Here is a 19,048-nt window from a genome sequence, read left to right on the forward strand (position 1 = left end):
CAGGAAGAGTTCCTGCTGTAGCTGGTACTTCATTCAAARTTGTTATCTCAGAGCGTAATATTAAGATAACTATATTCTTGAGGAACTTATTCAAAATTATTGAAAGAAAAAGACAAGTAACAACAATACTTAGTGCTTTTGTTCTCTGTTCATTTTGAATGAAAAATTTGTAGTAACAGGTAAGGAGAATTAACCCTTGGAGTTACTCATTTAACCTGAAATTTTTGGTAACCATAAAAAATACTTTCTGCTGATTATTTTCTGGGATATYTCTGTCTGTGTTTAAGCTCACTTCATCTTTAATGCATATAATGTACGTGTCTACATCTGAATATCCAAATGATAGGCAGTAGAGTGCAAAGTTCGGTTGCTTGAATATAGGTTTCTAGCATCATTTTAAGTTCTGTGGGGCGTTCTACATGGCTTTAAGGGCCTGCTTTAGAAGGATGCAGGCATCCTGTCCACCCAGCATCATATCTACCAGTTCTCTGTAGATATCTTGGATACCTTAGGGCATGTCAAATGGCACTAATGCTAATATTTAGGAAACTCTGGCATAACCCCTAGTCAGTAGAGCCAAGAAAATTACTTGGTTAGAAAGGTAGATGCTTTGTAGGCTCCTCTGGCTGTATTGATTATACCTCCATTGACTTCAGTGGAAGTCCAATCCCCATGCTTCTACAGGGTGACCTAGACCAGGTTGCTGAGGACCCTGTCTGGATGGCTTTTGAATATTTCCAAAGATGGAGACTTGAGAGCCTCACTGGGCAACCTGTTCCAGTGCTTAGTCACCCTCACAGTAAAAAAGATTTTCCTTAGACAGAACTTCCTTTATTCAGTTTGTGCCCATTGCCTCTTGTCCTGTCACGACACCCATGAGAAGAGGGGCCCAATATTGAAACACATTGATTGGATTCCTTCTTAATCTTCTCCAAACTGAACAGTTCCAGCTCTCTCTGCTTTTCCTCATATAAGAAGTGAAGGCCTTAATCGTCTTTGTGGCCCTTTACTGGACTTGCTCTATTTCTCTCTTACACTGAGGAGCCCAGAACTGGACACAGTAATCACCAGGCCTGGGTACAGTGGAARCATCATCWCCTTCAACCWGCTGGCAACACTCTTCCTAATGCAACACTAGACGCGCACATTACTGGCTCATGGTCAGTCCACTGGGACCAATTTGTCCACTAGGACCCCGAGGTTCTTCTCTGCAGAGCTGCTTTTCAGCAGGTCAGCCCCTAGCCTGTCCTGGTGCATGGGGTTATTCTATCCTAGGTGCAGAACTGCACTTGCCTTTGTTGAACTTCATGAAGTTCCTCTCTGCCAAAGAGGTGAGACTRACTGTTTTGAAGACTGAGGTGACATTTGTTTTCTTTTCTTTCRCTTGCCTATATTAAGGGTATATTATATTCCATTTCGTTTATATCAGTTAAAGACAAGGGATATCTGTTTTTGTAAGAGAGGCAACCAGATAATGCCTTAAAATATAAAAAGATTGTGTAAATTACCAGTTTGTTCAGTATAACAGCACGGCAACAAAATCAAAATTACTAAAGCCTAATATATATATACATATGTATTTAAAATACATATTACTATCCCATATCTCTGAATTTCCTCCTTTTTTCRTTAGTTTTCCAGGTAATCTTTCTTACCTCTTTTCAAGATTAATTTCAACTTTCCTCCCTGTTCCACCATATTGTCCTATTGCTCCCTGTTGCTTAGACCTCAGAAAGTCTTATGCATTTGATATAATCGTGTTTTGCAGTACTCCCTTTCCTACCTTAAAACATGGTTTTCATTGGACTGAGTTGAAACATGTCAGCTTATCAGGGAGAAAAATCAGTGAGATGGCACTGAGCCACTACATCCAGCATAGCTATGGAATTTTCTGCATGCAAATCAACAGTAGGATTTCTTTATTTATTTTACATGTAGCTTTTGCTTCTGACTAATAGAGCTGTAAAAAATGTGATGATTTGCARGCAAATGACTGTGGGCATAAAATAATTGCTGAGGTGATGAGATGGTAAATTTAATTTCATGATAACTAATTTTTTATCAGCTTCATATTAATTGCTTTCATCAATATTTAAAATTCCTGAAACCTGAAAATGTTTAATTCTCTGCATATTACGTTGTTTTTCCTCAATGCACTCTCTTTCTTTTAACGTTAAGTGCAGTCAGTCAAGATGATGTGCAGTTCTGGTTGATTCAGGTTTATAATCTTAGAGGAAGTTGCAACAATTACAGTTAGTATTGCTTAATGCTTTTGCTTTTTGAAACTGTTTCAACAACTTTTAACTTTGCCAATCCTACTAATTCAGAAAAGTTGACTGTTCCAAAAGGCTGATTTTGTATTGATATTTGTTCAACTGCATACATCCAGTAGTGCCAAATGTAGCCTGCAAATTTATCGTTTGTTAAAATAGTATATAAAAAGAAGTTTGTAAGAGTAAGAAACCCACACTGTAAAAATTCAATTATATGAATGTTAGAGTTGCTGCATTTTAAGTGTCATTTGGTATTTGGGAATGAACGAGAACCTATTGTCTGTGAGCAGTAATTTTACTATAAGTAACAAAAATGTCATAATATGAGAAATGGCACATGATATTTCATTATCAGAGACAGCTAAAGCTTTGAGTAAAGTTGACATCAGACTTTTCGGATTTGGAGAAGGCTTWAATGGAAAACTTGCCAAATTTCAGCAATTTCTTTATGTATTAGAGTGCTTTCAAATAATTTGCTGTCATATTAAAATACAAGCTTATTCGTGAAGACATTTTAATTGTCTGATGTTTTCTTGTCTTACAGGCATATCTTTTTTTTATTATACAAAGTTACTGAAACACTTTTTAATATGAGTAATTTGATTTACTGTTACTTGCAGACAGTTACTCTGGCTCAGGGTTTTATTGCCTTCTTGTGTCTTAATGAAGCAGAAAGTAGGTGAATTTTTTTGTACTGACAGTTTACTCTGCCATGTTTAAAGCCAAAAGAATCTCAGTATTGAAGCTTTCCATACCATTTAGCTAATAGTAAAAACTGTTAACAAATGAAAGTTCACCTCTTCTTTCTCCTGCTATTCATCATTTAAAATAGATGTAAATATTTTGAATTGTTTAAAAGGCTGAATTATTGAATTATTTCAAATTTGATTTGTATCTTCTTATTCATTATTGCTTTCTTATTTCCTCCTGATATTTCTTCTTGGATTCAGAATTTTAATTATATATTATTTGACTATCTCTCGAATAGTAGAAACATTTTTTTCAGAAGGTATACTTATCAAATTGCTTGAAAACTACTTTTAGTAGATTGTACTTTTTGGATATAAATGCACATAGTAGAACCATATTTTCTACATAACATTGTGAGATTTACTTTCTTTGACAGTTTTTTTTTAATTAAAACTACGAGTCATAAGTAGATTGCAAGACAAAAGTGATTTGTGTTTTATAAAGACCATGTTAAAGCAAATTCCTGAAACTGTTGTCAGGAATAGCAGCAAAATTTGAATCCATTTCCATAGGAAACAATCTCCAAATTTTATTACACACTACATTTTACACTGGAAATACAATTGTARATTGTTTTCGATTTGCCAGTTGTATGTTTTTGTGTTCTAAAAACTAAATTTGAGCATCGATTCATTTTGAAGATTTTTTAAAACGTTTTTACAAAAGCTATGAACTTTTTGGAAAGATTGATCTTAGAGATATAGCAGAGGTTTTAAGCTGTAGTATTTTCCTTTAACATGTTAAATTATTTTAATAATTTCTTTAAAACACATTTCTTACTTCATCTTCACCATTAATTGTGGTATTGGATTTTTAAATTTTCAAATTACCCTTTTTAAAGAAAAGTAAAACATTTATTCCTTTTTTTTAAAAAAAAAAAAGGTATATTGTTCATGTATCTGGGTTTGTCTTAGAATATTTGTGACTTTAAGCATAATATAAGAACTTATTAAAACACACTGGGATAGTTATATCTTTAAATTGTCTTCATTAGAAATGTTTAACAACTACATGGTATCTCAGAAAATATGGACCAACTTTGGCTTAAAAATGAGGGGGAAAAAAATAAGAAGAATGCAAGCAATATCAGAGAAATAAACTTAGCATTGTGGGTTCTTTTCCTAAGAAAAACTGTCTCAGGATACTCGGTGTTAACTTAGAAATTTATTCTTCTAAAGTAATTTTGGACTCTGTTGCAGAGCATCTCTTTAAACACGTACAATTTCATCAATGTATGAGAGAAACGTGCATCTAAATTACAAATTATTGACCGAGTAGTATAGTCTAATCTTGAACTGTTGGCCTTTTATTCCACTGAAGTTCCCTGTGTTATTCACAACTCTTATTCTGAGCAGACCTTCATGAGCAGTATCTTGCCTCCTGCTAGAGAAACACATGGTAGTTAATGCCCAAGTTAACTTGTGTGTTATATAGGTTTCCAGGAACCTATTTCATGTCCAATATTTTTGAACATGAGCTAGTAAAAGCAGGATTTATGCAAATGATCATAAGGAGATAGTAGCTATGATCTCTCCTTCTGTGGATAAATAATTTGCAGTTATTTCAAGAGTTGACTTGGATTGGAACTCAATTCTTATTTGCTTTGCCACAACAGGGTAAAAAATAGGCACTTTTGTAATGCACATAATGTGGGATGTTTATTTATGTGTACATGGAGATTGGATTTGACTATCTGTGTCTTCTTTTATTAATTCACAAGGTATAAAAACATCCTTTTACACAGGAAAAAAAAGCCAAATGGAAGAATTTTGCACTTTGTTGTTTATGTAACTGATGTTATTTTATTAACAAAGCCAGGATTAGAAATCATTAATTCTGATATTCAGTGCTCTCCATCATTGTTTTGCACTGTTGTGCTTTAGTCTCTGAACCAAATCACACTGAAGATTATAAATATGTTTTCTTCTTCCCTCTTAATTACTTGCACAATTATGTTTTATGCCCCTGTAATTGCTGTGTGCTGAAAGTAAGGGCTAGAGAATGTYTTTTTGATTTTTGTCTGGACAGAACTGCTCAACTCCCATAACAAGTGTACATTAAAAAAATGAGGCAAATCAGATGCTTTCTGCAATAAATAAATACATAAAGATTCTAAAAGCAGGAAGCGATTTAATGACTCATCTTGGTGAAGGGTGAGGGGTCATCCTTCGTCTTTACAAATTTAYCTGAATGTGGCTGTTTTGTACAGGGACTCGTGGCTTCTGTACAAGATCTTAATATAATAAGACACCTTTTTTTGGTTGGTTGGTTTGGGTAGGGTTTTAGTCTTTAACACTCACATTGCTGTTATTAGTGTCTGAGTAATGGTGACACTGAGTTGTCCGTATCCAGTGATAGGCACAAATATAAAAAGATAGTGAGGAAAACTATTGTTAGTAATTTTTTTAATTATACAGTAATTACGTAGTAATTTTTTAATTACAGCATAGATTGTCCAGTCAGTAATGCACTTTTAAAATAATCTAGTATTATTTCTTTAACTAGCAAGGAAGCCAAAAAGTCTGATCAAACATAGAAYTGATAGTGGCAAAATCCATTTTATGTAATTTTCCCACTTCCCAGGTTTATTGTATGGAATCTGTATCAGATGATAACTGTTGTGTTACTATTGCTGCCATCCTTTTTCCCACTGTTTGTAACTATCTACAGTCTCTAGTTTCTCTAATCTGCTTCTTTTGTCTACCAGTTCTCTTGTTTTAAATTTCCATTGTAATAAACTCTTCTGGATAGAGGCTGTCTTTATTCTGACTCTAATGCAGAAAAGCTTCAAGACGTAACGAAAACACAAGGGATAAATAACAACGAAGGATAAAAGGAAAAAGCATTGTTTTGCCAGCTTAGCAAACCTGCCAACTTTTGTATCTTCTGTGTRCTGAAGCTCTGAAAAGGATTCAGTCCCATTTCCAGAGATTCTGTTGGGTTATATGAATAAGAAATATAAAACTCTTCTCTTTGAACAGTTTCCTAATTAATGTGGGATATCCTCTCTTTAATCCCCTCTTAAAATCTTTGTTATAGAAATGCTTTACAGAGCTCTCGATTATCTTAGTTTTCTGTTTTCTCTCAGAAAAGACAAAGTGACATAGTTTTTAGCCCTGGTTTTTACATTGTTTGGATCCCTGTAAGGTATAGAGGAAAGAGGGAGAAATGTGAAGATTCTGATTTCCATGATGCAGTTAGAAGAGTGAATTTTGCATGCATAATAGGCAAAAAAATAGCTGTTGTCTCGAAGTGTGTTTTTGCTTTAAAAACTCATGCACTTAATTTCTGTTTTTACAATGGGAAATATATGTTTCATGATGCCATTCAAATTTACTTGTATGAAATAGTTTCTCTATCTTTAAAACAGATATGATAGGTTTTCACAGTGCTATCCTCATTGTTTTGAAGTACTGAGGGGGCAAAGTTTGAGATTTACTTGTTTCATTCTGAAAAGTCCCCAGTTCTCCTTCTTTCTCCCTTCCAAAAGAGGCAAGATAACTTGAACAGACCACTCTTTCTTCCTGTTAATCAAACAAACAGAACTCACTTTCARGTTTGCAGTGAGCACAGACGTAAATTACTGTGTGCGATGCATTGACTTCACTTCAAAGAAAAAAGACTTAAAAATAAAYAAATAAATAAAWTATTGGGTTTAACTGAGTTGGAAATACTACTCACTGAACTCTTTTAAGTATRCATGTCTACAGTGCAGATACCTACTAGGTATTTAAACTCTCATTACACCCAGTGGAATTCTGCTCAATGTAGTCAATAGAACTATTAATTTTTATTTTGACATGGGCACTGACCAGGATCAGTTGAGTGGATGATCAATAAAGAGTTTTTGATTGCACAAGGAGTTCAATTCCTAGGTCATGTGGAGACATCTATAGAGCATACACTTTCATTTAGTTACATGAATCTAGACCTGATTCTTACCCTTCATATTCCTGTGTCTTCACTTGGAAAAATAAAACAAAATATTTGGATTTCTTTTTTTGAAACTGAAACATCACATAATGCTTATTGATGTTGCATAATGTGATTCTGAAAGTTTATAAATGATATCATTTGCAAATATGAATTTTTATATAATGGATAGAATACTAAATCTGTACTAGAAACTGTGATTTCCTGAAGAAACTGTGGTCACTAAAGGAATCAAGTTATATTTAAAAGTGGTATATTTTGTTCTTCCAGATGGTCCTCGGCCCTCACAGAAAGAAATTATATCACTAAGAGCATTTATGCTTCTGTTTTTGAAACAACTTATACTGAAGGTAAAAAGTCTATTGCAGAATGTTACATTGATGAAAAACTTTAAGATCTGTTAAATAGATATGATAGGTTCTTTCAGAGCAATGGATATGTAATACCTATCAAATATTGTATCTGCTTCTGATTAATTTTAATGTTGATGCACTTACTTCTTATATTCAATATAAATATAATGAATTCATACAATACTTACTAGCCTCACCAAACTGCTTATATATTTTTAACTAAAAGTATTTGCAGAAATATATGACACTACAGAAATCTGTCAAGGCCATGTTTTATATCATATATAATACAATAATATACTCTACTAATACCTACTAAGAAGGTAATGGTGGTTAAGTTAGTCACTGCTTTATTCCTTTTTGGTCCTACAACTGGTTGAAACAGGCAAGGAATTTGTCTGTCACTGCTGAACACTGGTCTTTGAGGAATAATCCTCTCTTTGAGACTGGGCTGAAAAACTGCATTTTTTGGCCTATCTTATTCTTTCCATTTCTCGGGTCTTGTACCAAGGATTGGAGGAAAGGCAATAATAGCATCTTATCTTCTGAGGATTCCTCATACTATAAAAAACTTTCCTAGCAGGATTAGAGGGCTGATTTTAGTCTGTTTTTGTATTTGCCAATATGATAAGGAAAAGGGATGGAGTAAAAGAGAGCATTTAGTCCTTCGAGTTTATTGAGTAAATTTTTAGGATTACTTAACTAAGTCCAAGTCTTTAAAAATATGTTGTAGACAGTAAATTTCATAATTGTTGGGGTTTTTAAACTAAACTTAAAGAATGTATTCCCTCTGAAGAAATACTCCTTCTTTTTTAGGATCGAGGAGTGAAAGAAGATGAACTACAGAGCATATTAAATTACTTATTAACAATGCATGAGGTACATTTCTGTAATTACCTTGTCTTTTACTGTAACCCATTGTACCAGCTCTATGGAAATCCTGCTTCTGAGGCTAGTTTGTAGAATCATGTCGATGCTTGTCACACAGGATGAAAACATTCATGATGTACTGCAGCTGCTGGTGGCCCTAATGTCTGAACATCCAGCATCCATGATACCTGCCTTTGATCAAAGAAATGGAATACGGTAAGAGAGTGAAGTGAGAAAATGTTTTGGTAGTAATTTCTGGAATTATCCCTCTCTAGACTGTTTCTTTTTCACATAAATCTCATAATTGTTTTCCWTTTAAGGTACAATCATATTTATTTAGACTATATTTTTCTTAAAAACAAGGTATATTTAATAGCTCAAAAAGTGTATTTTTAATAGCTCTGAGGCAAAAATTTTCCCCTTAGAATTCACATTATCATATCTGAAGGCATATGTAGTGTTGTACTTGCTTCTCAATCTCAAATAGAATATGTAATTAACGAGAAACATCAAAAAAAGCCAAGTATATATTTCAGAATCGCTTTGAATATTCTGTCTTTGGATGTTTTACATAATTTGGAGGGGAGAGGAGAGAGATGAGAGAAATCCTGGGCTAACCTTTTTAAATACTCTCTAAAGACTTAAAGTATCTGTGCAATTCGTATGTTTATGTGTTTGTCAGTAAATTTAATAAGTGATAAATATCAGAGAAGCGGTATTATTTTGGTGTGTTCTTGCATCTAATTTGGTAAGGCAAAGGTTGGTCCCACTCCCTAGAGGATATAAACSTTTTTTGTATCTATTTAATGATAATACAGCTTTTTATTTTATGTTTTTCTAAAAATACTTTAGAAAATGCAAGAGGCTTGCAAAACCAGATAAACAAAAGTCTATTTATCTCATAAGTTCAAGCAGTTTATTCCATTGCTCCATTCCACTACTTGTTTTTAAAACTGTTTGAATGGCAATGCCAGTTGATTAAAAAAAAAACAAAAAAACACACACACAAATGTAGAAAAGATTGATTATACCCACATTTAGGATTTGATTCCRTGTCTATAGTTCTATGTCTTCAACTAATAATGGAGGGGGGAGGGGAGAGGTTGGTATGCCAGACACCTTTCCAAGAAGGGTGAGACTGATCAAGAGGAGTTAAAGCATCTTTATATAACATTCATAATACCAATATTAGATTTTTTTTAGATTATGGGGTTTGAAAGATGTTGAAAAAGTGGAGAGGATACACAATGTTGCAACACTCAAGTGATGAAAAAAATGCCTTACACAGAATTAAAGGTTGGTCTGCTTAGGTTATCAAAGTGAAAAAGCTTCAGAGGTCACTTGATAATAGTGCAAGTCCTTTCACAAGAGGAAGATACTATCTTCTAAAGCGCTCTTTAGTGGAGAAAGGGGAAGAGCAATGGCTGAAAGCTGAAGCTAAACACTTTCAAATGGGAAAACAAGATAGAAATTTTTAAATATGAGAAAAAATTAAAACTGAGGAAGAGCTGTCTGGTGAAAGAGTAAGGTTTTCTGTGTCTTGGTATCCTCAAATCAAGACTACTTGCCTTTCTGAAAGACTACACAGTCTGTGTTTGACTTGATCATATAATTGGGTTCAACTCTGAGGCCTGTTTTATCCAGGATGTCAAAACAGTGTTTGTGTTTTTTCTTACTTTAAATTGATTCAGCAATCGTGGCTTTATAGCTATAAGCATTTTGTGTGTGCTTATGGGTGTGCAACATATTGCCATGTTTTGCTTTTGATAAATGAAACTTCCATATGAACGTGCTGTTATTTAACGAAAGTACCATATCCTGTGCAGAAAAGACATTGAGCAGTACTTTTAAGGAGGAAAAAAGGTTTTCTAGTAGCATCCAGAATCATCCATCTAAGAAACTGTAAACTCCTCTGACTTCTCCAAGCTGCTTCTCTTGTCTTGAGCTACAACTGCTTGGGCTTTTTAATTTGATTTTGTCAATTTAGAAATATGGCAAAGATTGTAGTTTTCTGCTATGAAACATTAAACTGAATGCAGGTGTCTGACCTATATTTAGACTAACAGCCAAAATTGTACAGAACTTCTGGCTTTGATATATATCCTTTGGTGACTGCCTGAATTATTTTCCTGTTTTTAAAGGATTTAGATTCAAACTCTAAAGCTGTACTTAGTGATTTAAGGATATCCTTCCATCTTGTGTAAAGTGTTAGTTTTCTCTTTTCCTAACTTTATTGTGTAATTTCCCTATTCAGTGAAATATAATCTAAATGTGTGACTGTTAGTAATAAGCTGAAAAAAAATGTTGAATTTGTTTCTTCTTTTTAGAGTAATTTATAAACTGTTGGCCTCCAAAAGTGAGAGTATATGGGTGCAAGCTTTGAAGGTCCTTGGATATTTTCTTAAACATTTGGGTCATAAGTAAGTGTAGTTTTAAAATTATTATGTTGATGTATTTAAGTAAGTTCATAATTTTTGTCTTTCTGTGCCTATTACTATATACTATATGATAGTCTTTAGGAATACTCTAGAATATCATTGTTGAGTTTTCTGATTAATCATTTACAGATTGTGGTATCTAAATTGCATTGGGATAAAATAATTAATTTGCTACTTAACTTGTTACTACTATGAAATTTGAAAATAAATAATGATTGTCTGCCAAATACATGATGTGCCCAATTTTAAGTCTTAAAATGACCTAAAAACATTTTTTCAAAATTCATTTTGTAAAGGTATGTTGCATATTCCACTATACATACCTATGCGTGGTAGAAAGTATGAGTATTATCAGAAATTTGTCCAATTTGATCCTGTTCTTTCCCTTCTCTGCCATCCCCTATTCTTTATACTCTACCACAAAAAGCAATTCTGCCCACAGTTACTTAATTTTGTTTGTTTTAATCTGCATGTTTAAACCTTCTTCAAACAAGAAAGAGGGATTATGTGTTTATGTATGTTTAATAATTTTTTACATGAAAATATACCATATCTCAAATACAGCAACATATAGCTGCACAAATACATTAACCTGTAATATTTATGTTATTTCTTAATATTTTTTCATAGTGATTAGCCTGTGTACAAGTTTCTCGAAAACAACAATTTCTTCCTTTCTTTAGAATAATTTATACATTTTCTTAGAAAGTACATCCATCTTTAGAAATAGTACAAGTTGAACCTGCTAGCTACAAAGTTAAGTTTGGTTTAAACAGAATCAGTATGCATATTCCACTGAATTTGCACTTAAGTTCCTATATGATAGCTCATGAAGTTTAGTTCTTTTAGTTTTTCTTTCAAGTAACTCATCAACACTCTTCTGTGCAATGAAAAGAACACACTGTTACAAGATGTTACCCCTCTTTTTTATGGCTGCCTGAAAATTATGATGTATTCATTTCAAAAGTTCTAGAATGAATCTGTATGGTGTAAATCTCTGTCATTCATTAATTCATTATTCATTTAAACTTTGTTAATAATTAATCACAAGAAAGGATGTTTCGTAGTTTTTAAAAAACAGGAAACTTTATTTTTAAAAATTGATGTTGTTTTGACTCTTTCCTATAATTATTATTTTGAATATGTTTTCTGATTTTGTATTAAGGTAGTAGATAAGTTTAATGATGCAATGTAAAGTAAGCACTGTGTTTATTTACAGTTATATGCAGTTAAAAGAGAATATGATTATGGGAGAGATGAAATTCACTGATTTACTAACAAAAGGCACTTTTGTCTCTATTTTTAAAGATGCTAGTATGTTTTGATGCTGACAGGAAAATGCTAAGTTATGTACCCCAGTCTCTTGCAATTTCATAACTCTTTAGTGGGTTTTTTTGTTTGCTTTCTAAAATATAATGTGCCAGAGTTTTGTTATTTTGGCTGCATGAGAAAATTATATATGAACAGTTTTGATAAAGTCTGTAAATGTTAGTGTATTTGTTGGAAGATCTAAAGATGCGTACTCATGAGCCTTGAGTGAGTGGCAAAAGATACATTCCCCAGTGATCACATTTTGGCCAGCCTGTGAATATCATGAACTTTCTCAGGCTGAGGAGGATAGAAATGAATTACTTTATTGTTTTCTGCCATGAAAATTGTGATGGATGAGAATGATGTGTCATTTATTTTATACAAAAGCCCATTCCAAATACAGAATAACATTCTGAGAACCTTTGTGTGTACTACAATAATATTCATTTTAAGAAATATCTTCAATGATTTTTAATTCATAACAGTTGAGGAATAGCAGGCTTTAAGAACATTTTAGCACTACAGCAAAATATTTGGCTTTTTTTTTTTTTTTTTTTTTTTTTGCATCTACATAAAATTGTCAATATCCTTTGCTTTTTTTTTTCTCTCTCATCTAGGCGAAAAGTTGAAATCATGCATACACACAGTCTTTTCACTCTTCTGGGAGAAAGATTGATGCTGCATACAAATACAGTGACCATTACAACATACAACACACTTTATGAGGTACAAATCAATTAAACATACAGATTATGATCTCTGTTGTAAAAATTATGACTTAATTATATTTTTATGATCTTATGTTTTAAGATATCTTCATTCTCTAGACCCTGAGAAAATTTTAATTAGCAATTCTAAGATATGATTGCTTGGTTCAGAATTTATTTTGCTACACTTTGGATAGTTTTATAAACAAAGTTATACTTTTTACATATTCTCAGTAAAACTTTCCATCTATCTATAGCATTACAAAAGGAGATAGAAAATGTTCTGCTATTTAAGATGCTTATCACTTTCCAAAAAAAAAGGGGGAGGGGAGGGGGGAAGGTTACTGCAGTCTAGTAATTACTACTCCATTGTTGTAATGAGTAATGGAAAGTGCTGGGGCCAAAGATGTGTCTTTTTATTTTTTGTGCAATTCCTTTGAAGCTTACAAACTCCTGAAAAGTGCTGTTTTTCTTTTTTTTTTCTTTTCTTTTTTTTTTACTAGTAATGTTGATAGTAATCCAAATAATAACTGAACACAATCACTTTGATGTAATATAAGCTGCTTGAGGCAAGTGAATATGACCTGGAAGTATTCAGTTGTCTACTAGCCTCTTGCAGAAGCTTTGATGATAAGCAATTCACTTAAACCAAAATATTATCAACATCAAGTTGATCCAAAGCAGTGTCCTCAAGCCTCCAAATGAATAAAGATCCTGTCCAATCTTCATTTTTTTTTTTAATAGCAACTGAGAGTTGAATCTTCTATAATTTTTTAGTATTTTACATACTAGGAAGATTTTTTTTTTGGACACAAATACGTGTAATGGCCGTATACTGAGTCTTGGATCCAAAAAAACCATAGAAGGCTAAAATGGTGCTTGTTATTTACAGTTCTAAGCAATATAGAAAACTTTTTCCTCTGATTGTAATAACCTGAATATTGTGTATTTGCCAATGACTTTTTCAGATGTCAAAATTTATTTTTTATTGCATTTATGTGAGGACTTCATTGTCTTTACTACGCTTGCCCTGTGTGATTTGACCATTTTAGTTTCACAGTCTAGATGCATGCAGATTTCCTGAAAGCTTCTCTAATTGGTATGCTCAGAAAGTACCTACAATTCTGTGACAAAATTGAAGTCATTATGGAGTGCAGCGTCCACAGCCATTTACATTCCAAAAACTAGCCAGAGGAGGAGAGAGGAATGTAGGGCCAGGTTTCATAGCATGCATGTTAGGCATCTCTGTAACTTTTAAGGTTAAGGCTTTTAAGGTACTTTAAGATGGGAACATGTTGAAGCTCTGCCTCTATGCAAGCGAGAATATAGGATTCACGAACATGAAGGGAGCAAGTGAATCTGAGGGTAGTAATGAGATTCCAGATTCCAATAGACATGTTTACACTCTAAATTATATTTAAAGRGAAGGCTTATCGTTAAAGAATTCAGTTAATTTGACTTGTTACAATAACTATGTTTATATGTGTACCTATATAGCTACATTTTTGTATATATTTTGAGAGATTTGTGTCTCTGGGAAAACAAGAGTAGTAACTAGTAAGTACCTTTTCTTAAAAGGTACTAATCAGCACCTTTTCTTTGAAAGCACTGCTGCTGTCTATTCAACCCATGTTATAGACATTCCCTGTTATACCATATACCACAGAGTCCTCTCGCAGTGAGATATTCCTTAAGCCTCTGTCTGTCTGATGGGTGTTAAACCGCATCTTTACTCTTTTCTGGAAGCCTGTTGCCTTCCCCCTTAGCTTTGATGCTTTTCTTTAAAGGCTGTCATCTTAGTCTTCTTTCCTACCATGTTGCATCTATCATTTTCAGAAGGAACACAGTCCCCTTCTTTATCGTTTTCTGTGAGGGGTTTTATATCAGCAACTGCTTTTCAAGTTACAGTCCTGAGACTTTATAAAAATAATGCAAATTTATTATATGCAATAGGAAAATCCAGACAAATCATTGGACTAAAGACCTTGTATGAAAGACTTAGACAAATAATCATGTAAAACATGAGTTAACAGAAGATAGTGTGAACTTCATAGGGAAACAGCTAAATGTCTTCTCACCAGACTCACTGAATCGGTGAACCACAGATGTGTGAACAGGACTGGACCCAGTATTGACACCGCTGGGGGACACCGCTAGCTACAGGCTTCCAACTAGACTTTGCACCACTGATCGCAACCCGCTGAGCTCTGCCTTTCAGCCAGTTCTCAAGTCACTTCACTGTCCACTCATCTAGCCTGCACTTCCTGAGCTTTCCTAGGAGGATGTTACAGGAGACAGTCAAAAGCCTTCCTGCTCTCCCCTCATCTACACAGAAGGCTATCAGATTGATTAAGCATGATTTCCCCTTGGTGAATCCATGCTGACTACTGATAACCTCCTTTTCTTCCACCTGGTTATAGATGACATCCAGAATGAGCTGTTCCATCACCTCTGCAGGGATGGAGGTGAGGCTGACTGACCTGTATTTTTCTGGGTCCTCCTCCTGTCTTTTGTTGAAGACTGGAGTGATTTTAGCTTTCTTCCAGGCCTCAGGCACCTCTTCTGTTCTCCATGACTTTTCAAAGATGATGGAGAGCGGCCTAGCAATAACATCCACCAGCTCCCTCAGCACTTGTAGGTGCATCCCATCAGGATCCATGGATTTGTGGATGTCAGGTTTGCCTAAAAGATCTCTAACCTGATCCTCCTCAACCAAGGGAAAGTCTTCCTTTCTCCACACTTTTCCTCTTGTCTCCAGGGTCTGGGATTCCTGAGAGCTGGCCTTAGCAGTAAAGACTGAAGCAAAGGCAGCATTCAGTAACTGCCTTCTCTGTATCCTTTATCATCAGGGCACCCACTCCATTCAGCAGTGGGGCCCATACTTTCCCTAGGCTTCCTTCTGCTCCTGATATATTCGAAGATGTCATCCTTGCTGCATTTGACATCTCTTGGCAAATTTAATTCCAAATGGGCCTTAGCTTTCCTCAGTGTCTCTGCATACTCTGAGAACATTCTAGTATTCCTTCCAAGTGGCCTGTCCCCTCTTCCACATTCTGTGTACTTTCTTCTTCTGTTTGAGTTTTGCCAGGAGCTCCCTGTTCATCCATGCAGGTCTCCTGCCCCCTTTGCTGGACTTCTTTCTCCTTGGAATGCACTACTCTTGAGCTTGGAGGAAGTGATGTTTGAATACTAACCAGATCTCTTGGACCCCCCTTCCTTCTAGGGCCCTAACCCATAGGATTCCTCCAAGTAGTTCCCTGAAGAGGCCAAAGTCTACTCTCCTGAAGTCCGAGGTTACGATCCTGCTTATTGGCTTGCTTCCTCCATGCAACATCCTAAACTCCACCATCTCATGGTCACTGCAGCCAAGGCTGCCCCCAACCTTCACACCTCCAACCAGTCCTTCTTTGTTKGTTAGTACAAGGTCCTGCAGCACACCTCTCCTCATTKGCTCCTCCACTACCTGTGTCAAAAAGTTATCATCGATACTGTGTTGTGCTTCCAGCAGCTATCAGAGTGGTTGAAGTCTCCCATGAGAACCAGGGCCTGTGATCAGGAGGCTACTTCCAGCTGTCTGTAGGCTTCGTTGACTTTCTTCTCCTGATCAGGTGGCCTGTAGTAGACACCCACAACAGTGTCCCACATGTTGGCCTGCCCTTTGATCTTTACCCATAAGCTCTCGACTTGCTCTTCGGATGAAGAGCACCCCTAGGCAGAGCTCAATACATTCCAGTTGCTCTCTCACATAAGGAGCAACTCTGCCACCTCACCTTCCTGGCCTGTCTTTCCTAAAAAGCACATAGCCATCCATGACAGCGTTCCAGTCACATGAGTTATCCCACCCTGTCTCTGTAACTGCAATGAGATAATGGCCCTGCAACCACACACAGATCTCCAGTTCCTCCAAAGAGTCTAGCTTTGTCCTCTCTGTAAAACCTCACATAGCTGATGACCTCAGTTATATTCCCTCTTTCTCTCTCTCTTCTCTAGGCTAATAAACCCACCTCCCTCAGCCTGTTCTTGTGTATTGTGTGTTCCAGTCCCCTAGTCATCTGTTTGGTCCTCTGCTGGACTGCTCTTCAAGTTTGGGGGGCCCAAAGCTGGACGTAGTATGCCACATGTGGCCTCACCAGTACTGAATAGATCGTGCAGCAGCAAATAGATCAATATATATCCACATCATATGCCATAGTATTACACAAATAGTTTGCACAATTTATGTTAATATATATATATAAAAATATATATTTTGTCTTCATTTTACAGAGTGTTCTGCAAACACTCTTCTTGTACCTGTAGAACTGACTTTTCCAAATTGCTTAGTTATAGGGATTTTTGAAAGTTATGCTACAAATGTGTTTTCATATTCTGAAAGTTTCAGAGCAACTTTTTGATTTTCATGCCTCTTTTAGGTTTATAACTTCATTTGACTTTTGAGGATTCCTATTAGTGACATGTTTCTTAATACAACATCCAAATCTGATGTCTTCTGAGGAGTGATGAGTATTTTCAAACTCTTTAAGAATCATACCACATATTTAGAAATTTGTACTGCATTTTTGTGTCAAAAACTCTTAAGTAATCTACCTACTGATGGAAATATGCTATTGGTATAGCAGAAGCAATTGACCTGCTTTTATTCCAATTTTTGAAAAGCATCTTTAACACCCAGCATATCTAAAGTAACATAAACCAAACTTTTTAATGAAGTATACCTGTATTTTTCTTATATGTCCCACTGTTATTCCTTAATGGATCTTAAACTTGAATAATTTATTGATTTCACCAGCTTTGTGGTTAAATAGCCTTAGCTCAATTTCTGCAGATGAAATTTATAAGGAAGCTATTTGTGGTTCACAGCAAAATTTAATCAATTGAGTTCACTTTTAATGCTGTTTCAGAACGCTTCCAGAATCTTTGCTTAGTTGTCAGTATATTTATTGAATTTAAGATATAAAATGAGACATTTGACTTGTGGATCTCTTAAATATAGCTGATGTGTTTATTTAACATCTGTATTATAGTAAATGTACTTAGAGGAGGAATACCTGTTTGGCGTACCTGTGAATTGTTTAAAGCAATTATGGTGATTTTACTTACTGTAGCATCCAAATATCACTGGTACAAACAAGAGTAAATTAAATTTGACAATAGGTATTCTGGAGACACAAATTACTTCATTAGGAAAATGACAGGTGTTTCAAACAAAACTGTTTCCTTTTCATCTTTTGTGCCTTCTTCTGTGGCAGAATTTTAAAGAGATTAAGATGAACGTGTTAGGATCAACATAGAATTGAAATAGCATCTTAGACAGTTCTTTACCCATTGTTAACCATCTTTGTCTCCAATAAATACCATTTTGAGTCATACAGCACCTGTCACACATAAGGCTTTATCTTTTGTAATGTATGGCTTACACAAACCCATATATTTAAAACAGCATTATTGTATAGTTAGCCAGCTAAATAAAAAATTAGTTAGCCAGCCTTCTCAATCTGTAAAAGTCTTGCTCCTTGCATAGAGGAATTTCCTTGTTTCCATTCTTGGAGGAATAGAAATATTTTACCAAAATTTATCATAGGAAGTTATGGTGTAGTCATGGTAAATGTTATTCTTAACAAAATAAACAGTAACAAAGACATTTTATGCTTAAGTAAAAAAAATGGTAAAAGGAACTTAATATTTTGTCTTTTAGATTTTGACAGAGCAAGTATGTACTCAAGTTGTTCATAAACCACATCCAGAGCCAGATTCTACAGTGAAAATTCAGAATCCAAGTAAGGACCATATGTTATGTTTATAATGATAAAAGTCTTCACTAGGTTTTTTTGAAAAGAGATGTTTCAGAAAGGAGAAGAAATTCATTAGAATATCTCAAATGCTTTTTGGTTTCACTTATTATTTACATTAGTTGTTGTCAACAACTTCTTTTACAAATATTTTTAAAATATGTAACTGATATATTTTTTCAAAGTGATTCTTAAGGTGGTGGCAACACTGTTAAAAAACTCCACTCCAAGTGCAGAGCTGATGGAAGTTCGACGTTTGTTCTTATCTGATATGATAAAACTTTTCAGTAATAGCCGTGAAAACAGAAGGTATGTTATTACGTATGATATTTTCTCATTAGTATAAACCTTGACTTAGGTGTAACAGCAATTTATGTGTTGAGTTTTATACTATATGTTAAATGGAATATGTTAAAATAAATGGAATATGGTTTTGGTGACTCTTCTTAAGTCAGGAGCTAATATTTACTTCTCTGTTCAGAATATACTTTAAATTATTTTATTGATCCTGAAGTATTTAAAGTCTGTTACTAATACTGGATTCATGTTCAGAGRAGACATGCTGTATTATTTTCCTTCTATTTTAACCATCTCAATGTCAAAATAAAGAAGCTTCGTTTGGAT

At 34.5% G+C, this 19,048-nt stretch overlaps 1 protein-coding gene across 1 annotated transcript in view; it reads left to right on the forward strand.

Moving 5' to 3' along the window:
* The window catches only part of NBEA (neurobeachin), a 519,273-nt gene that overhangs the window by 159,769 nt on the left and 340,456 nt on the right, over positions 1–19,048 (forward strand). Inside the window, exons 14-20 of the mRNA XM_085320669.1 lie at positions 7,227–7,306; positions 8,126–8,188; positions 8,298–8,395; positions 10,507–10,599; positions 12,546–12,654; positions 18,331–18,412; positions 18,610–18,733. Coding sequence (XP_085176795.1) covers positions 7,227–7,306; positions 8,126–8,188; positions 8,298–8,395; positions 10,507–10,599; positions 12,546–12,654; positions 18,331–18,412; positions 18,610–18,733 — 649 coding nt within the window. The remainder of the gene's footprint in view (positions 1–7,226; positions 7,307–8,125; positions 8,189–8,297; positions 8,396–10,506; positions 10,600–12,545; positions 12,655–18,330; positions 18,413–18,609; positions 18,734–19,048) is intronic.

Source organism: Rhea americana, unplaced genomic scaffold (assembly GCF_003343005.1).
Source record: "Rhea americana isolate MKP2758 unplaced genomic scaffold, rheAme1 scaffold_65, whole genome shotgun sequence".
Classification (NCBI taxonomy): domain Eukaryota; kingdom Metazoa; phylum Chordata; class Aves; order Rheiformes; family Rheidae; genus Rhea; species Rhea americana.